At 36.4% G+C, this 24076-nt stretch overlaps 1 protein-coding gene across 4 annotated transcripts in view; it reads left to right on the top strand.

Annotated features, from left to right (window-relative positions):
- Positions 1–22224, top strand: part of LOC127425794 (mitogen-activated protein kinase kinase kinase kinase 3-like) — a 125012-nt gene extending 102788 nt beyond the window's left edge. For 2 of the 4 annotated variants that reach the window (XM_051672048.1, XM_051672049.1), the window contains 18 exons: positions 2929–2967; positions 3542–3616; positions 7063–7114; positions 7972–8137; positions 10192–10289; positions 11900–11941; positions 12820–12904; positions 13008–13087; positions 13335–13395; positions 13720–13837; positions 13931–13989; positions 14376–14479; positions 16597–16768; positions 18642–18710; positions 19186–19278; positions 19435–19505; positions 19604–19659; positions 20847–22224. In XM_051672048.1, the coding sequence (XP_051528008.1) occupies positions 2929–2967; positions 3542–3616; positions 7063–7114; positions 7972–8137; positions 10192–10289; positions 11900–11941; positions 12820–12904; positions 13008–13087; positions 13335–13395; positions 13720–13837; positions 13931–13989; positions 14376–14479; positions 16597–16768; positions 18642–18710; positions 19186–19278; positions 19435–19505; positions 19604–19659; positions 20847–20934 (1528 nt within the window). In that variant the 3' untranslated portion in view covers positions 20935–22224. The remainder of the gene's footprint in view (positions 1–2928; positions 2968–3541; positions 3617–7062; positions 7115–7971; positions 8138–10191; positions 10290–11899; positions 11942–12819; positions 12905–13007; positions 13088–13334; positions 13396–13719; positions 13838–13930; positions 13990–14375; positions 14480–16596; positions 16769–18641; positions 18711–19185; positions 19279–19434; positions 19506–19603; positions 19660–20846) is intronic. The other 2 variants (XM_051672050.1, XM_051672051.1) reach the window with 1 other exon arrangement.
- Positions 22225–24076: the final 1852 nt, after the last annotated feature.

A 24076-nucleotide genomic window follows, 5' to 3' on the forward strand; every position in this document is an offset into this window, starting at 1 on the left:
TCATCTGGTGTAACCCTGCGATGCATTGTCCCCCTAGATACAGTGTCAAGTTAAAAAGAACGAATCTCGAGAAACATGTTCTCTGTTCTATTCATATTTACGTCCCCAACTGCCACTAATTGTTCACTGGGTACAGCAGTTGCTAAATGCATTTTTAAGAGTGATAAAGTATATGTTGTACCTTGTGGAGAAAAATGACATTGGCAAGAATTTGACATTGAGTTTTTGATTAATAAGTTCTTAAGCTCCCGCATCATTTTACAGAATCCCTTCATAGATTTAATGAGATCTTGCTAGAACAGCCTCTGGTGTAGTTGGCAAAGCATAGAATTGTTTTGTTTACATGAAGGAATGTTACATCATCATGTGTCAACTTGATGCATTGGCAAGGTTTGAATAGTATGTGAGAGTTTTACTGTGTTCCTGAGAGAGTTCATTCAGAGGTAAAGTAATATGCATTGTGTGTACATACCTTTATCTTTCACCTGACGTTTATTTCTCACTAGTGTGACACCTTATGTGTCAGGTAGCTTATGCGTACTCTATACAAATGTCATTCTTTTATATTACACACACCCTGTCCCATGTTGACTGTGTGTGCCATATAGTGAACAGAAGGTGGAGTAAGGCAGATGGAGAGGCAGTGTTTGTGTGAGCGTTTGCGCTTGTGCTCAGAAGTGTTGCTCTCAGCTCGCGTCAACAGATGGGCCCTGCGCACTTTCGAAAGACACCCCCTCAGCCTCACAATTCATATACGAGTTCTCATCCGCTCTCAATCAGACAGCTGCATGCAGGGCTGCAATTATCATATCTTCCACTTAGTAAAAAAGGGAGGGATGTCTGTAACTTTACACCATATTGGGACCAATATAGAGCGCAACAGTTCCCGTCCACTTTTTCAGCCATCTTGGTTCCGAAAGTATTTTCCACATTAATTTTTTCCATGGGGATTTCATTAAAGAGTTCTAGGCCATGAACCAAACCAACCAGCTCCAAGGTGTATTACAGCATTACAAAGTTTAATTCTAAGTAGTGCTGATTAAATTTTTTAGTTGCGATTAATCGCATACTCATTTTTTAATTGCGATTAATCGCTGATTTTGAAAGTGCTGAAATTTGACTGTAAATATACTTATTTTCTTGTCAAAATGCATTTATTTCCATTTTACAAAATAAAAAATATATGTAAGAATAAAATGATTTATTAACATTTTCCAAACAAAGCCTTCCACAATATAAATAGAAATGCACTTTGTGAAAATATCACCAATTCAAGTAACATTAAACGTTTCCCAAAGCCTAAGTGGGAGTTTGACTAATTGAAAGAACTAGTCTAAACATAGGTTGCATATTCATTGCAATGGGCATTAAATCTCATAAACTCTCATCCTCTACAATATTAATCTACCGGTAGACTTTGGCTATCAACTTTGTAACAGCAATCGTGAAGCAAAAACCTTCTTGCAATGTTCTGGGAAGGTTAGTTTATGGTTATAAAAATAAAACCTAAAAATAACCATAAGGGAACGTTCTGTGCAGGTTCTTATTAGGTTGTTACACAAAAATCTCCCTGCAACATTCTGGGAATGTTAGTTTATGGTTGCAAAAAATAAAACCTAAAGAGAATGTTCCTAGAATGTTAGGAATTGGTTCCCAAAAAAAAAAAAAATAAACAAACTTGTTAAACTTTTTAAATAAATGGCATGCGTTAACGCATTCTTTCTGACAGCTCTAATTTCAAACAAAAAAGTATTTGAAGATCTGACCAAAAGTCAAAGTTTTAAGATTTGTACTTAACGTCTTTTAATGAAGGAATGAATTACAATCCTGTGAAGCACTGGGAATGATGTATTCAAATTAAAAATGATTAAATTATATAAAGTTCTTAACCGGAAAAATACAAGATTTCTAAAAAAAAAGTTATGTTGAAATAACGTGGAATGATGGCTTTAACAGCGCGCTGACTCACAGAAAATAAATTCTTATTTTAGAGCGGCATATCAAACAAAACTAGAGGCGCTACTCTTTACAACCAAAACGTTTTCAATGAAAAAACTTAGAGGTTTCTTACCAGAGGCACTTTTGTTGCCGCTGCGTCCGTAGAAGCGCTTCAAGGAAATCAGCGTCATAATGTTGTGTCACGTGACTCGGTGCAGCAGAAGCTTAACCCTTAAATGACAGTCTAGAGTATTGTGAACAGTATACAGTTGGTTTAAATTCATTTAAATTATGCATTGCGTATAGCGAATCCAAAATACAACGTCCACACATGTGGACGCGGGGTCGCACAAGGTTAAAGATGCCTGGCTTACATCACTAATTCAGTTTGGGGTGGCTTAGGCTAGAAATAAATATCACTTATTTCAGTGATTTAACGAGAAGTGCCACATGCATTTCCAATATACTGTAAATCTATTGATTTAGGTAAAAGATATTTGTTCTTTTTTCTCTGTCGTTCTGTGTCATGACAATGGCAAACTGATCTGATTTCTCATTTCATTTACACAGAACCAAATCCTGAAATCTAAACTTTTTTTCAAACTTCAACACTATTCTACTTCTGCCTTTCAAGCACTATAATTTCTACTGATTTGCTTTTATTTGAAATCCCTTTAAGGTCAAGAAACCTTACTGTTAAATAATTTAGGAACAGAGTAAATAAACGACTTATGAACAGAGACAGTAGGGAATAGAAGTTCTCAGAAAATGTAACAAATGAAAGCTGGACTGTTTCCCACAGTCACCAGAGATGAATTAGCAGTAAACGCTTGTTTGTTTAGCCTGTAATCAATGAAGGCTAATGGATCCCTTGATGTGTTATAAATCTGTTTTTCTCCGCAACATGTGATTCCACACACAGTCTGAACTGAAAGAACTGAATCTCCCAATGCTTACAATCTCTTTATTTTCTAAATGATCTCATTACAGGAGTCTCTTGAAATCTGTTGAAGAAGAGTTACACCAGAGGTATGATGATGTTGCTTTTTAATGCTCTCTCTCTCTCTCTCTCTCTCTCTCTCTCTCTCTCTCTCTCTCTCTTTCTTTCTTTCTTTCTTTGCATAGCTGGTTTTTCATCTGATCAATATTTGATGTGACCTAACCTTGCCCTTTTGTGCTTGTCCGAGTGGAACCAAAGGCTGATTTGCTTGGCAAGGCTGTGTTGAAGATCTGTGTTATTTTTGCCACAATATTAGTTTTCCATTCCTCATGGGGAAATTAAGCAGTTAGTCCTTCTAATTGAAGTTTGCTTTAATAGCCAGATGCATGTCCAGATTGGGCTTTGGGACTGTCCTGTTATTAATTTGTAACACTTGGTTTTTAGTGTCCATCTTCAAAGTAAATGTTTAGCATGCACCTATTGTTGTGGAGTTTAGGTGTTTATATTTTGCCATATAGTGTATTTAATGGTACCTGTTCATGGACACTTTTCAATAGTGTATAAGCCTTTAATTTCTCCAATGGGCACTCAAACAAAGTGTTGCTTTAAACTGATCATCTTAAATGAATGAATGAGTGCCGATACCTTCTGCGTCCTCATTAGGGGGCATGAGGCTCATTTGGAGGATGATGATGAGGGTGAAGATGATGGTGATGATCATGATGATGAAATGCAACAGTAAGTTCCTCTGGTTTTATAGCTAGTCTCTCTCAGCTTCTCTTGATTAGAACATTTCATGGCCATGATGCACTGGCAACTTTTTGGAGTTAATGCAGAGAGGCATGGGTAGAGTTATATGAAAAGTATAATGTACACTATGCCACCAATTACACGCCTCTTAGCAATAAATAATGCTTTACTTTTACCATTCCCATTGTTTTCTTTGATGATTCTCATTACAGTTATGCATCTGGACATTTTACTTTTACTATTCCTTCTGTTTTCAGTGATGATTCTCATTACCGTAACGCATCTAGATGTTTTACTTTTACTATACTTTCTGTTTTCAGGGATGATTCTCATTATCATTATGCATCTGGACATTTTACTTTTACTATTCTGATTGTTTTCAGTGATGATTCTCATTACTGTTACGCATCTGGACGTTTTACTTTTATTATTCCCATTGTTTTCAATTATGATTCTCATTGCCGTTATGCATCTGGACATTTAACTTTTATTATTCCCATTGTTTTCAATTATGATTCTCATTGCCGTTATACATCTGGGCATTTAACTTTTACTATTCCCATTGTTTTCAGTGATGATTCTCATTATCATTATGCATCTGGACATTTTACTTTTACTATTCCCATTGTTTTCAGTGATGATTCTCATTACTGTTACGCATCTGGACATTTTACTTTTGCTATTCCCATTGTTTTCAGTGATGATTCTCATTATCGTTATGCATCTGGACGTTTTACTTTTATTATTCCCATTGTTTTCAGTGATGATTCTCATTACTGTTACGCATCTGGACGTTTTACTTTTGCTATTCCCATTGTTTTCAGTGATGATTCTCATTACTGTTACGCATCTGGACGTTTTACTTTTGCTATTCCCATTGTTTTCAGTGATGATTCTCATTACTGTTACGCATCTGGACGTTTTACTTTTATTATTCCCATTGTTTTCAGTGATGATTCTCATTACTGTTACGCATCTGGACATTTTACTTTTGCTATTCCCATTGTTTTCAGTGATGATTCTCATTATCATTATGCATCTGGACATTTTACTTTTACTATTCCCATTGTTTTCAGTGATGATTCTCATTACTGTTACGCATCTGGACATTTTACTTTTACTATTCCCATTGTTTTCAGTGATGATTCTCATTATCTGTTACGCATCTGGACATTTTACTTTTACTATTCCCATTGTTTTCAGTGATGATTCTCATTACTGTTACGCATCTGGACGTTTTACTTTTATTATTCCCATTGTTTTCAGTGATGATTCTCATTACTGTTACGCATCTGGACGTTTTACTTTTATTATTCCCATTGTTTTCAATTATGATTCTCATTGCCGTTATACATCTGGGCATTTAACTTTTACTATTCCCATTGTTTTCAGTGATGATTCTCATTACCGTTACCCATCTGGACGTTTTACTTTTACTATTCCCATTGTTTTCAATGATGATTCTCATTACTGTTATGCATCTGGACGTTTTACTTTTGCCATTCCCATTGTTTTCAGTGATGATTCTCATTACTGTTACGCATCTGGACGTTTTACTTTTATTATTCCCATTGTTTTCAATGATGATTCTCATTACTGTTATGCATCTGGACGTTTTACTTTTGCTATTCCCATTGTTTTCAGTGATGATTCTCATTACCGTTACCCATCTGGACGTTTTACTTTTACTATTCCCATTGTTTTCAATGATGATTCTCATTACTGTTATGCATCTGGACGTTTTACTTTTGCCATTCCCATTGTTTTCAGTGATGATTCTCATTACCGTTACCCATCTGGACGTTTTACTTTTACTATTCCCATTGTTTTCAATGATGATTCTCATTGCCGTTATACATCTGGGCATTTAACTTTTACTATTCCCATTGTTTTCAGTGATGATTCTCATTACCGTTACCCATCTGGACGTTTTACTTTTACTATTCCCATTGTTTTCAATGATGATCTCATTACCGTTACGCATCTGGATGGTATACTTTTGCTATTCCCATTGTTTTCAGTGATGATTCTCATTACCGTTACGCATCTGTACATTTTACTCTTACTATTCCCATTGTTTTCAATTATGATTCTCATTACCGTTACCCATCTGGACGTTTTACTTTTACTTTTCCCATTGTTTTCAATGATGATTCTCATTACTGCTACACATCTGGATGTTTTACTTTTACTATTCCCATTGTTTTCAGTGATGATTCTCATTACCGTTACGCATCTGTACATTTTACTCTTACTATTCCCATTGTTTTCAATTATGATTCTCATTACCGTTACCCATCTGGACGTTTTACTTTTACTTTTCCCATTGTTTTCAATGATGATTCTCATTACTGCTACACATCTGGATGTTTTACTTTTACTATTCCCATTGTTTTCAGTGATGATTCTCATTACTGTTACGCATCTGGACATTTTACTTTTACTATTCCCATTGTTTTCAGTTATGATCCTTCTAACTTCTGAGTTTCTAAATTATAATCAATGAAAATTAACAGCAGATCCAAGATAGTACTACTATGATGTATAAATACTTTAAGATTTACATTGCAGTAATGAGAATATTATAATGACCATCTTTTTTGTATTGTGTAAATGGAAATTGGGGGGGTAAAATATATGTAACTGTCATGAAAATAATGTCACAATGTAAAAAATCCTAATGGCCCTTAAAAAAAAAAAAGGCTTCATTTATATGCAAAATATATTTAAAAAAATATATAAAATAGGACCTGGACATTTTTCTGTCAGAATCACCCAACCCATGGTACTTTTTGGTTAGAGTTACAAATACAATCTTTTGTGAATTTTTTTATTTTTTTATTTTTTATTTATTTATTTATTTATTTATTTATTTTTATTAATGTAGAATTTTTTCCTTGTGCATTAAATACTGTTTTTTTTTTTTTTAACTCTTTTCTGAAAATGTTGCCAGTATATCATGACTAATTCAGTGTCATTTGAATCTTTTTTTTTTTTTTTTTTTCACTTACTGGACGTGTCATCTCCTTTTCTCTTTATTTACCAATACCAGAGCTAGACATTCTAGAATGCTGTGGTTGATCCAGCTGCCATTTTTTTCCGGGTTCAAATGCATTTTGCACTGCTGAAGTAAACTCTTACCATGACACTCATACTGTAGATCCCTCTCTTGGTGATGCTGCCTACAGTAGCTTACCTCAAAATTTAACCCCATCCTTCAAGACCCGTGTGGTGCTTTTGATTGCATGCTGCCTGTAGCGTGTCATCTATTGTACTCTGGCCGGTACTGTTCCTGAATCAACATCAGATGAAACCAACCACAGAGGTCCATTAACATCCTGTTAATGCCCTCAAATGATATTTGTTAGCATTGCATAATTAGTGTCAATGATTAACTTTGTGACTCATCTAATTGGATATCTGGTTTGTCTCAGCACGAAAAGTTCCACCATGAGGCCTAAGTTCCCTCCACCACTTCCTCCCAAGGTGGGTATCCAAACATGAGTAGTACTTTTTTACTCTACATTGTTTTAAAAAAAAAAATATCTCTGCAGGCTCTATCACAGAAAATTCTTAATTTTATTTCAGCAACACATTGTCCTCTGTGTCTGAAAGAGATATATTTTTATGTTTAATTAATGAAAAATCCACGTTCAATACAAGTTACGCATTTGTGGCATAAGGTTGATTACCACAAAAAATAATTTCGACTTGTCCTTCCTTTTCTAAAAACAAAAATAGCAGAAGTCTGGTTTACTTACAATGGAAGTGAATGGGGCCATTCCGTAAGCGTTAAAATACTCACTGTTTTAAAAGTATAGCCAACGGACGTAAACAATATGCCTGTTAACATCATTTTAGCATGATCAAATTGCTTCATAACCTTTTCTGAGTAAAGTTAAATCCAATTTTACAACTACATGACGATGTAATGCTGTAAACCCTAAAACTCTAACACAACCATTAAAACGACGATTTAAGAAATTTTACAGCTCAAATAATACACAAGTTTTAACAGAAGAATAAGTGTGCTTTAATAACATTTTAAGAATACAATTTCCGCCTTTAAACCCTTCAAAAATGGGCCCCATTCACTTTCATTGTAAGTGCCTCACTGTAACCTTTTTTTAATGGATAGGAGGGACGAGTCGAAATTATTTTTTGTGGTAATCAACATTACGCCACAAATATTGAAACTGGAATATTCCTTAAAGTCCACTGACTGTAGCCTTGAACTAAGCTTATCGGAAAAAAATCAAGTTTATTGTAAATCAGTTTAACAGCTTTTTACATGCACTTGGCAAATGGTAGTGTGCGACTAATACTTTTCTGTTTTTTTCCAGCCAAAGTCCAGCCCCGGACCAAATCAATGCCCGACTGGTGATCATGACAGCAACCAGGGCACTATAAAGCGTTGCTCAGGGATGGAGAGCCCGGTTCGATCTTCCACCAACGTTCCTCCCCGACCTCCACCTCCTCGAATTCCTGCACACAAGCTCAGCAGTTTAGGTAATGAGATCAATCGGGAAGAGCATGATCTGTGGGAAGCCCAGGGACATGCTGGGATATGTAGTCAGTTCGATGAGAGGCTGCAGGTCTCGTATGACGATGAGGAGGAGGAAGATCATGATGAGGAAGGAGACAGTAAGACAGGCCCCTCCCGTATTAAATTAGACCCTCATCCATAAATTTAACCCCAATCACCGAAACCTTTCTTCTCCGTAGTAGCAGATTTCCCTCGCATTTATCAACATGTGGCACAATGGTCAAAGATGTCTATCTAGAGCATGTTTACATAGAATTGTTTTTTTAAACAGCGTAGACGGACACAAAAACAATCAATGGCACCATGTTTTTTTTTTGTTTGTTTTTTTATCAGCCAACCTGGTAGCAAAAGTCATGTTTAAGAAGGTTAGGGTTGGCTTAGGTGAGGTTAGGGTTAGAGGTTAGGTGAAGGAAACAATGTTCTAAAAAGTAATTATAAAATTCTTAGGTTGACACTGGCATCATGTTCTGTTTTGGAAATCAAAAGTACTCTGGCGTCGAGAATCTCACAAAAAATGGACCCTGTGTAGGCCTGCTCACCACGCGTGCCGCCCTAGATGGTTCTTCAGTCCAGTGCCTTCATCAGTGGTGGTATAGCCCCACCCATGGGTCCCCACCTCCCTCTCTCCCCCAGAGCACCTTATCTCTCCACCAAGAATATCTGTCCCTCTTATTGAGTCATCCCCTATGGGACTTGAACCTTAATCTCCCTGTTAGGGGTAGAGGGATGTTAACCACTGTACCATGGTTGTTCTCAATATTTTCCTACCAGAAATACTAATACACTATTACTTCCATAATAAAATAATCTACCAATAAGAATCTTTATTTGATCTGCTGAAACCTAAATCATCTATTAAATAATTTCTTATCTACATCTTTATTGAACCATGTGTCTTCCATGGGACTTGTCCCTCCAACTAAGTTACTGTGGAACAGACCAATTGACCATTCGGGTAAGCTGAAGAACAACAAAGAAAAGGGTTAGGAATTTGATTAAATAAGCATTTTTGAGGAAGAACTAGTCACTGAAGTTTTCCAGGTTTTTTTGCACCACTAAACTAGATATCTGTGCACACAACTGTATATGTTATATTATATATGATATAACTGTATAAGTTATGTCTTTAAAATAGACTATTTTCTGTACTGTATACATTTTCCGCTATGTTTCCTTCATTAAAAAAGCTGCACCATTATTTAAATTAATTTCTTCCATACGTTCTACTATTGCAGTATGATGCACGTAAAAATAAACTTTGACTGGTCGCTTTGTAAGTCAGATCTGAAGCTGCAATGTGAACCGGAACTTTTGCTGTTTAGTTAGGTCTGGCTACCTGAGACTAATTTGTAGTGAGATTGATTGCCGTTCACCCTCTTTCCCTTGCCCTCCTTTTAGAGAAATGGCGTCTATGGTGTTGGCATGTGAAAATGTCACACACCCACTTAAAGAAACCATTATTCACTTACTCCACCCATGTAATCTTTTCCTTGTCAAATGATTGTTGTCCTGTCTGTCATTGACACAGTAGTCCTTTTTGATTCATTATGCTAATCTAGTTTCTGTTGTATGCCATAGTATGTTAAATTAAAGGAATAGTTCACCCAGAAATGAAAATTCTTGTCACTTTGACCAAATGGTTTTTCCTATACTGTGTGTATATAGACATGTGTGTGTGAAAAGTATATTGAAATAGTACAAAAATGTAATATTGAAAACTATAAATGGCTGGTAAATAAAATTTGGCACTTAATAGTTAATTTCACACACTTGAAGGCAGAATGTCCAAACTTGTTTTACAATGAAACTAGATGGTGATTTGAACTGCCACGTTCCAAAAAGGACAAAAAAAAAGCCCTGTTTTCAGGTGGACCATTCCTTTCATTTTAGAAATTAGAATTCTTCACTTGTGCGCTGTGTGTAAAGTCACTCACAGGTGGACTGTTTTTCGAGGCCTATTTTGAGTAACAGATTCTTGGATCCTGCTGGTTAAGTTAATTTCTTTTCTTTCCCACAGGCAATGGAATTAGCCCATCTGAACACTCACCATCAGAAGAGAGACAGTCCACAATGCCACCTGCTGTTCCCACAGCAAAGGACAAGAAAGATTTTCCGGTATGGCTCATTTCCAGTGGATTGAAATAGTTATTCTAGTAACACTTCTGGCTCTTGGATGAAGAACATGACACCTTTGACACCTTTCACTGTTATATATACAATATATACAGTTGAAGTCAGAAGTTTACATACACCTTAGCCAAATACATTTAAACCGTTTTTCACAGTTCCTGACATTTAATTGTAGAAAACATTCCCTGTCTTAGGTCAGTTAGGATCACTACTTTATTTTAAGAATGTGAAATGTCACAATAATAGTAGAGAAAATGATTTATTTCAGCTTTTATTTCTTTCATCACATTACTCAGTGGGTCAGAAGTTTACATACCTTTGTTAGTATTCGGTAGAATTGTCTTTAAATTGTTTAACTTGGGTCAAACTTTTTGGGTAGCCCTCAACAAGCTTCTCACAATAAGTTGCAGTTTTGGCCCATTCCTCCAGACAGAACTGGTGTAACTGAGTCAGGTTTGTAGGCCTCCTTGCTCGCACATGCTTTTTCAGTTCTGCCCACAAATTTTCTGTTGGATTGAGGTCAGGGCTTTGTGATGTCCACTCCAATACCTTGACTTTGTTGTCCTTAAGCCATTTTGCCACAACTTTGGAGGTATGCTTGAGGTCATTGTCCATTTGGAAGACCCATTTGCGACTGAGCTTTAACTTCCTGGCTGATGTCTTAAGATTTTGCTTTAATATATCCACATCATTTTCCTTCTTCATGATGCCATCTATTTGGTGACGTGCACCAGTCTCTCCTGCAGCAAAGCACCCCCACAACATGATGCTGCCACCCCCATGCTTCACGGTTGGGATGGTGTTCTTCGGCTTGCAGGCCTCACCCTTTTTCCTCCAAACATAAAGATGGTCATTATGGCCAAACAGTTCAATTTTTGTTTCATCAGACCAGAGGACATTTCTACAAAAAGTAAGATCTTTGTCCCCATGTGCACTTGCAAACTGTAGTCTGGATTTTGTTATGGTGGTTTTGGAGCAGTGGCTTCTTCCTTGCTGAGCAGCCTTTCAGGTTATGTCGATATAGGACTAATTTTTACTGTGGATATAGATACTTGTCTAACTGTTTCCTCCAGCATCTTCACAAGGTCCTCTGCTGTTGTTCTGGGATTGATTTGCACTTTTTGCACCAAACTACATTCATCACTAGGAGACAGAATGCGTCTCCTACCAGAGTGGTATGATGGCTGTGTGGTCCCATGGTGTTTATTCTTGCATGCTATTGTTTGTACAGATGAATGTGGTACCTTCAGGCATTTGGAAATTGCTCCCAAGGATGAACCAGACTATAGTTTGCTAAAATGAAATCTGTGGAGTGGGCAAAAAATTAGTTTAATGACTTCAGCCTAAGTGTGTGTAAACTTCTGACTTCAACTGTATGTATATATATGCGTGTGTGTGTGTGTGTGTGTGTGTGTGTGTATTAAGTTCACACTTCACTTTCAAATGCACATCAAGGCATTTAATGATCAGATCTTTCAAAAACTTTCATGAATTTTCTTTTTTTTTTACCTTTGGATTGACTCTATTATTGATAAGCAATCTATGCTTTCTGATTTTGCTTTAATTTGAGTTCTATGTATTTGATTTTCCTGTAGAAACCCATCAGTAATGGTCTCCCTCCAACTCCAAAGGTTCATGTAAGTCGAATTAATAATTCTAAATCAAATCATACAGATTTATAACATGGCATTTGGGCATGGTATTGGGCACTAGCACTAGTCATTCATTTTTTACCTTTTTTCACCTTTTCGTTTCTACCAATTGAAATTAGACAGGCCCCAAGCATCCACATATTTAAAAGACATTTAGAGAGATTTGTTATTTAGCATTTGGTTGATATGTAGGCATGTATGTGAATGTTTGCTTTTTATTTAATTTGTTTGTTTACTTTGTGTAAATGAATGTTTTACTTTTTATTTTTATTGTTTTCATTTTTAATATATGTTTTAATGTATTTTTAATTTAATGTAATTTCTGATATGTAAAGCACTGAAATGTATGAAAGATGCTATACAAAAATCTAAATTATTATTATGATTATTAATATTTATTTGTATTGTTTATTCATTTATATTATTTGTTTATTATCTTTATTATAATTTTTATTATTTTCATAATATGTTTTTATTAATGTTATTATTCTTATTCATTTATTGTTTAATTTATTATTAGTTTCTTAAATTTATTATTATTAATTTCTGATATGTAAGCACTAATATATATGAAAGGTGCTATACAAAATAGATATATTATTATTATTATGATTATTCATATTTATTGTTATTATTTTATTCATTTATATTATTTATTCATTTTATTATCTTTATTACTATTTTTTATTATTTTCTTAAAATATTTTTATGAATGTAATTATTTTTTAGAATGTATTTATTGTTCTATCTGTTATTATTATTTTCTTAAATTATAGTAAAAATGTTTTTTTTTTTAATGTAAGTGCCTAATTTGGCTGTATTCAGGTTGTCAATTTTGTCACATTTGCTTTCTCTATTTCCAGATGGGAGCATGTTTCTCGAAAGTCTTCAATGGCTGCCCATTAAAAATACATTGTGCTACCTCATGGATCAACCCAGACACAAGAGGTAAAATCTGGCAAATTTCTGAAAACATTTTCTGAAGTATAATCATGACAGGGCTTGTTCATATTGCCTCTGATGCATCTGATCTTTTATTTATTTATTTCAGACCAATATCTGATATTTGGAGCAGAGGAAGGTATTTACACATTAAATCTGAATGAGCTCCACGAGACATCCATGGAGCAGGTATGATGTTACTTTTCAGCAGTAAACAAATGTTTAGTTAACATGTTATAAATATGTGACAATAGATGAGCTAGACATATAGTATTATCCATTGAAAATGAAAAAAAATATTACTTACATCATGCGTAAGAACGCATGTAGAGTGATTCTAAATCTCAAGTCTTTTTTCTTTTATTGTGTGTGTGTGTCATGCTGCTTCAGTCAGTCTTTTTGTCTTCTTCTAAAGCTATTTTTGTGTCATTCTCAGCTTTTCCCCCGGAGATGTACTTGGCTGTATGTCATGAGCAACAGCCTGCTAACAATATCCGGTAAGCTGTGCTTTAAAAGCAGGTCTAAATCAGGTTTAGTTTTACATTTAGGGAGAAGTCTGTCTAAATTTCCTTTGATATGATTGCTACATTCCTAATGTTATATTTTGTAATACTAATTAACTCTTACTTAATGTTCAGTTATTTGATAGAATTACTCATTGTGATTTTTACTATAATAGTTATAGTAACATGTAATATATCATGGACACTTTCATATAAAGTGGCAGCTGATTTTGTCATGCTTCCTGAATTCTTTCAGATTTTTGTTGGCAGAAATGTATTTTTTCCCAGTTTTGACTCTATGAAATTGTGTTTCCCTAGGAAAAGCATCTCATCTGTACTCTCACAGTCTTTCGGGCTTGTTTGAGCACGCTCGACACATGCAGAAGCTCCCTGTCGCCATAGCGACGCATAAATTTCCTGACAAGATAATTCCCAGGTAAACGTTCAGATTTAGAGTAAATGTACGTCCAGTAGATGGTGTTTTTATTTTTTTTGTAAGTGTTCAATCCTATGTGTGTTTTCATTTTAGGAAGTTCTCTGTGTCCAATAAGATCCCTGAAACAAAAGGGTGTCAAAAGTGCTGTGTAGGTGAGTGGATCCTGTAATGACCCGGGAATTTCTTCCTTTCACCTGAATCAATTCAGTTACATACTGTACAGATAATATCAGGCCATCTAGGTGTTGTTGATATGTAAATCTGAAATGATCATGTTTTATATTTATTTACTTTCTGATAATCTGAAACATATCCAGTTATTTCAGAACTGATTTTTGCAAATCGCAAATCTGGAAGTTTTCAGTTATGAATGTGATGTATTTACTTCATGCTTACATAGTACATCAAACTCTTTTATTTCAAAAGATCAAAGACAATTGGACTTTTCTTGATATTTAATGTTTGATGGAATACTTTCTAATAAATGTATGCATTTAAAACTCACAGTTTAAAGTATGTGTTTTGTATCTTTTCTCAGTGAGGAACCCGTACACTGGTCACAAGTATCTGTGCGGTGCCTTTCAGTCCAGTGTTATCCTGTTTGAGTGGGTAGAGTCCATGCAGAAATTCATGTTGGTCAAGGTGAGCCCAGCGTCCCATCATGCATTTGTTCATCAAAAAAACAATGTTACTTATTGATCTGTGGATTAATATCGAATAAATATCCATGTAGGACTGTTTGACAAGCTCAATGTACTGAAATATGTTGGAAACAGACAGAAATTCAGAACTTACAACTTGTAATTGCAAGTTCTATGAAGACGTGAACTCTTTTTAAAAGTCGGAATCACGTGGTTATAGCAATTCCAACATGATGTGAATGCACCAATGGGCCTCATGCCTAGGATAGTTCTGACTCTAAATTCTGATTTGAACAGCTGCGTTCAAGTCGTTGTAAAATGACTAGAAATCCACACCTGTGATCGCATATTTTTGGGGTTATTGATGATATTTGATATATATTTAGATAATTATGTATTTATTCTGAAATGGCATTAAAAGTGTTGTTGTTGATTTTTTTTATTTTTTATTATCATTTCAATCAAACAGCTATTGTAGCCAAGTAGATTTAAATTGTTTAATGCATGAAATAAGAATAAAAAAATAATCAAGGCATGTTTTCCACTGTTTTTCACCAAATTAACACAAGAAAGAACAATATTTAATCAATTTAATTTAGATGCACCAATGCAACAATACAGTAACAAAAAGCTGTATTTACTTACATATATTGAACAAGTTCACTCACTTTTTGGAGCCCAGTTGAATTTTATTATGATACAATATAACACTGAATTATTATTATTACTATTATTATTATTATTGTTGCTTTTATGAGGATTAAACAGTTTTATACTATAGTAATATATTTTTGTCATATTTACTTCACCTGGAGCTTTTATTTTGGCAGAAGTTTAACATGCTGTTGTATTTACTTCATCTGGAGCTTTTATTTTGGCAGAAAGTTGAATATGCTGTCGTATTTACTTCATCTGGAGCTTTTATTTTGGCAGAAAGTTGGATATGCTGTCGTATTTACTTCATCTGGAGCTTTTATTTTGGCAGAAAGTTGGATATGCTGTCGTATTTACTTCATCTGGAGCTTTTATTTTGGCAGAAAGTTGGATATGCTGTCGTATTTACTTCATCTGGAGCTTTTATTTTGGCAGAAAGTTGAATATGCTGTCGTATTTACGTCACCTGGAGCTTTTATTTTGGCAGAAAGTTGAATATGCTGTCGTATTTACTTCATCTGGAGCTTTTATTTTGGCAGAAAGTTGAATATGCTGTCATAGTTACTTCACCTGGAGCTTTTATTTTGGCGGAAAGTTGAATATGCTGTCATAGTTACTTCACCTGGAGCTTTTATTTTGGCAGAAAGTTGAATATGCTGTCGTATTTATTAGCCTGGAGCTTTTATTTTGGTGGAAAGTTGAATATGCTGTCATAGTTACTTCACCTGGAGCTTTTATTTTGGCAGAACTTGGGAAGTGCAGTGTGTATTTGACAGTTTGCAGTGTTGCTCACTAGAAATCTGTTGAAACGCTGTCACTGTCGGTTTTTACTTTTGTATAATAACTTTGCTAGCTTTCCTTTCACAATGTACTTATAGTGTATCATGATCCCTCACCTGTTCACACAGACCATGTATTCATTTAATTATTTTGCGGTTTAATACATATGAAAATACTGAGATTTTGATGTTATTTAATAATTTTGCAGCGCTGCAGTTTCATTAAATGAGTCTAATGGCGCACCCTTTAGGAAAAATAGCAACAAAAAAAAAAAAATATATATATATAATAATACTTCAATCATTGCAATATTCACGATATTGCTTCATTTTATTTCGCAAGCAAAATCATCGCGATAATATAGTGAATATTCAATATATCGCCCAATCCTAATATGAATACACAAATAAACAATGAAAATATAGATATATGATTGTATCAGCATATAGCACAAGTTTAGAAAATGCTCACCATAACCGTATACATTGAAAAACATTGAAATTGAGTTTTCAAACAAAAACAGATGTCCTGACGTGGCCTAAGAACACCCTTGTAACATACAATGTCTTGTGGCTTATTGCTTTGTTGTAAGAAAAATTGCTTTGCTTGATGTTTATAAAGCATTTTCGCATGCACGCTGTTCCAAATGAAGCACTGACACGTTGTCTTCCCCTGTTTGTGCAGAGCATAGACTTCCCTCTGCCGTGTCCGCTGGAAGTGTTTGAGATGCTGGTGGTTCCGGAGCATCAATATCCGCTCATCTGTATAGCTGTGAGTGAAGGCACAGAGTTCAACCAGGTGGTGCGCTTTGAGACGCTCAACCCAAACTCTACCTCCAACTGGTTCACTGATTCTGGTGGGTAGCATGAACACAAGATACCAAGATCTGTCTAAAGAAACCTATTCTGATAAATTTGTCTGAATTTGATTTACATTTTTGTTTTTGTATTTAAAGGTGAAGTGCGTCATTTTTTTCACCCAAAAACAGAAGTCTCATCATTTACTCACCCTCATGCCGTCTCAAACTCATACGACTTACTTTTATCTGCGGAACACAAATGAAGATATTTTGATGGAGATATGATGTGAATATACACTATATTGCCAAAAGTATTCGCTCATCTGCCTTTAGACGCATATGAACTTAAGCGACATCCCATTCTTAATCCATAGGGTTTAATATGACGTCGGCCCACCCTTTGCAGCTATAACAGCTTCAACTATTCTGGGAAGGCTTTCCACAAGGTTTAGGAGTGTGTTTATGGGAATTTCTGACCATTCTTCCAGAAGCGCATTTATGAGGTTAGACACTGATGTTGGACGAGAAGGCCTGGCTCGCAGTCTTCGCTCTAATTCATCCCAAAGGTGCTCTATCGGGTTGAGGTCAGGACTCTGTGCAGGCCAGTCAAGTTCTTCCACACCAAACTCGCTCATCCATGTCTTTATGGACCTTGCTTTGTGCACTGGTGCGCAGTCATGTTGGAACAGGAAGAGGCCATCCCCAAACTGTTCCCACAAAGTTGGGAGCATGGAATTGTCCAAAATCTCTTGGTATGCTGAAGCATTCAGAGTTCCTTTCACTGGAGCTAAGGGGCCAAGCCCAGCTCCTGAAAAACAACCCCACACCATAATCCCCCCTCCACCAAACTTCACAGTTGGCACAATGCAGACAGACAAATACCGTTCTCCTGGCAACCGCCAAACCCAGACTCGTCCATCAGATTGCCAGATGGAGAAGCGTGATTCGTCACTCCAGAGAACGCGTCTCCACTGCTCTAGAGTCCAGTGACGGTGTGCTTTACACCACTGCATCCGACGCTTTGCATTGCACTTGGTGATGTATGGCTTGGATGCAGCTGCTCGGCCATGGAAACCCATTCCATGAAGCTCTCTACGCACTATTCTTGAGCTAATCTGAAGGCCACATGACCTTTGGAGGTCTGTAGCGATTGACTCTGCAGAAAGTTGGCGACCTCTGCGCACTATGTGCCTCAGCATCCGCTGACCCCGCTCTGTCATTTTACGTGGCCTACCACTTTGTGGCTGAGTTGCTGTCACTCCCAATTGCTTCCACTTTGTTATAATACCACTGACAGTTGACTGTGGAATATTTAGTAGCGAGGAAATTTCACGACTGGACTTGTTGCACAGGTGGCATCCTATCACAGTACCACGCTGGAATTCACTGAGCTCCTGAGAGCGGCCCATTCTTTCACAAATGTTTGTAGAAGCAGTCTGCATGCCTAGGTGCTTCATTTTATACACCTGTGGCCATGGAAGTGATTGGAACACCTGAATTCAATTATTTGGATGGGTGAGCGAATACTTTTGGCAATATAGTGTATATCTATACAAGTCAATGGGGTCCAAAACTTTCCAGCTCCAAAAAGGACATTAAGGATGCATAATTTATAGTGAAAATGTGTTTCTCAATTCGGATCGCTTCAGAATACATAAATTAAAACACTTGAGTCATATGGATAACATTTATGCTGCCTTTATTTCCTTTTTGGAGCTTGAAAGTTTTGAACCCCAATGACTTTTATTGTATGGACAAAAACACCTAAAAAATTCTTCAAAATGTCTTAATTTGTGAAGAAAGAAAAGTCAAACCATACCATCTGAGATGGCATAAGGGTGAGTAAATGATGAGAGTTATAATTTCAGGTGAGCTATATTTCAAATATGTATTATTTTAGAAATTCTTGTTGTTGTTGTTGTTGATTCAGATACCCCACAGAGTTGCGTGATCCATGTGACCCAGCTGGAGAGAGATACAATTTTAGTCTGCATGGACCGTAAGTACTGAATCTACAGTTAAAGGAATAGTTCACCCAAAAATTATAATGCTCTCATACATAATTTAATTTAAAGTGCGTCTCAAGACCCCTGCGTTCTGTTATATGAGTTGCACTGCTTCTAGGTTTTTTAGCAAGAAAAACGTGGTCGGTCTAAGCAGTTTCTAAAATTTCGGGTTGTTTCTCACCAAATCATATGCCTTCAGAAGACTTTGAATTTTGCACACAAGCCGCATGAACTACTTTTATGATACTTTTGGGTGAGTCACTGTCAACTGCCATTGTATTGAAGAGATGGACCCGGATATTTATTAAACCCACATGACTCTCTTTCTTACAAAAGATGATGAATAAATCATTACAGAATTTACATTTTTTGGTAAACTGTTCTTTCATGAGTTTCAGAGCAGATGTGTAGCCGCATGGATATCAATAACAAGTGTAGTGACTCATTGCCTCTCTTCCTCCCCTCCAGGATGCATAAAGATTGTGAATTTGCAAGGACGGTTGAAATCCAGTCGAAAGCTGTCAGCAGAACTCACTTTTAATTTCCAGATTGAATCAATAGGTATGAGTCACTTATACTCTGATTTTTAGACAATTAATCTCTAAATCTAGCGAATTCAGCAGTTATCTTATAGGTATTTGAACAAAATATTTTGGGTGGTCAGTATTTATTTTTCTTTTGAATCTCTCCGTATACTTGTGCATCTTTCCATCTTAGTTTGTCTACAAGACAGTGTTTTGGCCTTCTGGAGGCATGGCATGCAAGGACGCAGCTTCAAGTCCAATGAGGCAAGTCCAGTGTTATATATGCATAGAGCTTTGTGCCATATTGATTAAGATGTGCATAGATACAGTTTAATCACATTATTCTCTCCATTCTCTTTCAGATTACACAAGAGATTTCAGACAACTCCAGAATATTCAGGCTGCTGGGTTCAGACAGGTGATAAAAATCAAACTAATTATCAACAGTCAATTTTATGTTCTCTTACATCCATGTTTTTAATGATAAGTGTGATAAATTTGGGTAGCATGAATTACTCGTGGAAAGTTGACATGTCCTTTGGTGTGACATGCCAGCATACTGTTATTCTACAAACTTGAGTTGGGGGTTTTACAGAATCCTTAAACCAAGACCAACATTTCAAATTGCAACTTCTCTTAGAGCTTTAACCCTCTGGGGTCTGAGGGTGTTTTGGGCCCTGGTGAAGTTTTGACATGCCTTGACATTTGTGCTTTTTTCAGTTGCTTAAAAACATATTAATGGCTAAAGTCTGACAACACCGTATTCAGCACAAACGGGTAACATGTGAGCAACATGTATGTACATGTTTGTATTTTTGAGAAAATAACGTTTATGCATGGTTTTTGAAAAAACATGTAGTTAATAAATACATTGTAGATTACTCAGTGGTAAAATACGCTGGCTACCACACCTGGAGTTCGCTAGCTCGCTAGTTCGAATCCCAGGGCGTGCTGAGTGACTCCAGCCTGGTCTCCTAAGCAACCAAATTGGCCCGGTTGCTAGGGAGGGTAGAGTCACATGGGGTAACCTCCTCGTGGTCGCTATAATGTGGTTCGTTCTCGGTGGGGCGCGTGGTGAGTTGAGCGCGGATGCCGCGGTGGATGGCGTGAAGCCTCCACACCTGCTATGTCTCCGCGGTAACATGCTCAACAAACCACGAGATAAGATGCGCAGGTTGACGGTCTCAGACGCGGAGGCAACTGGGATTCGTCCTCTGAGGCGAATCACTACGTGACCACGAGGACTTAAAATCACATTGATTTTTAAATAATTATTGTTGAGAATATACTTTTTTAGTTTATGATTCCTAATGCCTTATCTAATGCCTTATCGTATGGTGGTGGTGACGTAGTGGGCTAAAGCACATAACTGGTAATCAGAAGGCTGCCGGTTCGATCCCCACAACCACCACCATTGTGTCCTTGAGCAAGGCACTTAACTCTAAGTTGCCCCAGGGGGATTGTCCCTGTAATAAGTGCACTGTAAGTCGCTTTGGATAAAAGCGTCTGCCAAATGCGTAAATGTAAATGTAATGTCAACAAATAGAACCTTATTGTAAAGTGTTACCATTTGTTTTTATGTTGTTCAAATGTTACTCTTTATAGAGTTGTGGTTTTGGAGAGCCGGCCAACAGACAATCCTACAGCGCACAGCAATCTCTACATCCTCGCAGGACATGAAAACAGCTACTGAATGTGATGCATCTTGGGCAAAAACATGGCATGCCGGAATGCAACGTTTCAAAAGGCCCAACGACAACTGACCACCCGTCTGAAGAACCACAAATTGGCTGTTGTTGGACCGTGGAGAGCGCGGTGGAAGACTTGAACGGCTATTAAGATTTCAGAGTATAATGTTCATAACTCTGACAACAGACGGGCAGTAAGCGCACGATATACTACAGTACTACAGTATGCACTTTCACCCCTAACTCTTTTAGAGGCCTCACTTTAATTTGGCTTCTGGCAGTCATTTTAATGGTTTGAATTTATTTTTACATGAAACACATACATACACAGTCATCGCGTAAAGAGTTTTGTTATTTGTTTTTAGCCACTACACTCACAGACGCTAACCACACAAGTGCTTGAAGATGCGTATTTAATTCATGTACATACAAACACATAGTATTGGTAAGTTGTACTCTTTGTATTGGTTGTGCAGATGTCATATTGTATGTTGTACAGGTTCGTGGCAGCGTAAGCTGCTGTAAAGGACTGTGAGATAAACAATGAGAGAATGGGTACTACTTAAAGTGACCTCTAGGGCCAGATATTTTGTTGTTGTTGTTGTTATATGCAATGGTTTAGGAATAATAAATCTAAAGTGCCCATCTTTCCAAGACTTGCCTTTATAACATTTTTTATTTTTAGTTGACTGTTTGGTTAATCTTTTTTCTATACAATATGTATTGAGCGATTTTTAATTCAATGGCCCTCTTAATTGTTTTTAACTCTGTGGTATGCACTCACTTCAAATTTGCACAATGTTATTAAAATATGTATGTGTATATGTAAGTGTATGTTGAAAACCATGCAGATAGTAACATTTATAAATATATACACATGCAGTTTCTGTAAATTTGTGTACAAGTATAACTCTAAGAAGCAATAAATCATTAAGATGTTTTTAAATCAATCAGACTGAACGGGAGTTCACAAGCTTGTCATGAGAATGAGATCACTGTCTGTCTGTTTGTATGTCATTTGAGTGCTGTAGACACTATTTACAAGACGATGTTGGAATTGTGATAATTGCCTCAAACCTTCAGCAACATAGACAGGCATTACATCACTGTTTGAGAGTAAAGGAAATTCCATCGTTAGAAAAGAAAACTATATTCCGAGAGTTTCTTTTGTTGTTGTTGTTGTTGTTGTTGTTGTTGTTTATCAGTGATTGACAAGTTAATACATTTACAGAATTCATTTTCTTTTCTGTTTGTGTCCATGTACATATTGTAAAATAAAATCACTTGGTTTTACATACTGATATGTCTCACGTGTTTTAATAATAATAATTTAAATATCGTATTATTGTTTTTAAAATGTTGTCAATTTTCTTAAATCACTATTGTATGCTTTTTTATGTTGAGTCAAGCACCAAGTGAATTTTTTTGTACTTGTTTGGCTATTATAATAATAATAAAATCATTTATAGAGCACATTTTATACAATACACATACACCCCACGCTGTCTTACACACACATACACTAACTTCTGTGTCACTAATGAAATGTAAGCACAAGTGACCATGTGTACTTCTTTACGTTTTTAGCTTCCATTGAAGTATTGAGGACAAAACCTTCAAAAATAATAAATATATCAATACGCAAACACATACAAAAATAAATAATGCACCCATTAATGCAAATAAATAAATACAACATAAATAAATGGTTGGGGAAATGCAAAAATGTTAAAGGAAAGTCCAAATTAAAAGTTGATTTTTAATTCTATATTTGTATGTTTTTTTGAATCATTCATTTCTTTCTGTATGTAGTTGCCTATTTATTTTTCCTTTGCGCAACATGCTTATTTTACATTGTATTATTTTTGCATTAATGGGTGCATTTATTTATTTAATTATTCATTTGTATATCTCCTCACACACACACACACACACACACACACACACACACATATATATATATATATATATATATATATATATATATATATATATATATATATATATATATATATATACAGGTGCATCTCAATAAATCCCCAATTCCCACCAATTCACTATCTCAAAAAATTAGAATATGGTGACATGCCAATCAGCTAATCAACTCAAAACACCTGCAAAGGTTTCCTGAGCCTTCAAAATGGTCTGTCAGTTTGGTTCACTAGGCTACACAATCATGGGGAAGACTGCTGATCTGACAGTTGTCCAGAAGACAATCACTGACACCTTTCACAAGGAGGGTAAGCCACAAACATTCATTGCCAAAGAAACTGGCTGTTCACAGAGTGCTGTATCCAAGCATGTTAACAGAAAGTTGAGTGGAAGGAAAAAGTGTGGAAGAAAAAGATGCACAACCAACCGAGAGAACCGCAGCCTTATGAGGATTGTCAAGCAAAATCGATTCAAGAATTTGGGTGAACTTCACAAGGAATGGACTGAGGCTGGGGTCAAGGCATCAAGAGCCACCACACACAGACGTGTCAAGGAATTTGGCTACAGTTGTCGTATTCCTCTTGTTAAGCCACTCCTGAACCACAGACAACGTCAGAGGCGTCTTACCTGGGCTAAGGAGAAGAAGAACTGGACTGTTGCCCAGTGTTCCAAAGTCCTCTTTTCAGATGAGAGCAAGTTTTGTATTTCATTTGGAAACCAAGGTCCTAGAGTCTGGAAGAAGGGTGGAGAAGCTCATAGCCCAAGTTGCTTGAAGTCCAGTGTTAAGTTTCCACAGTCTGTGATGATTTGGGGTGCAATGTCATCTGCTGGTGTTGGTCCATTGTGTTTTTTGAAAACCAAAGTCACTGCACCCGTTTACCAAGAAATTTTGGAGCACTTCAGGCTTCCTTCTGCTGACCAGCTTTTTAAAGATGCTGATTTCATTTTCCAGCAGGATTTGGCACCTGCCCACACTGCCAAAAGCACCAAAAGTTGGTTAAATGACCATGGTGTTGGTGTGCTTGACTGGCCAGCAAACTCACCAGACCTGAACCCCATAGAGAATCTATGGGGTATTGTCAAGAGGAAAATGAGAAACAAGAGACCAAAAAATGCAGATGAGCTGAAGGCCACTGTCAAAGAAACCTGGGCTTCCATACCACCTCAGCAGTGCCACAAACTGATCACCTCCATGCCACGCCGAATTGAGGCAGT

The sequence above is a fragment of the Myxocyprinus asiaticus genome, chromosome 35, assembly GCF_019703515.2.
Source record: "Myxocyprinus asiaticus isolate MX2 ecotype Aquarium Trade chromosome 35, UBuf_Myxa_2, whole genome shotgun sequence".
NCBI lineage: Eukaryota > Metazoa > Chordata > Actinopteri > Cypriniformes > Catostomidae > Myxocyprinus > Myxocyprinus asiaticus.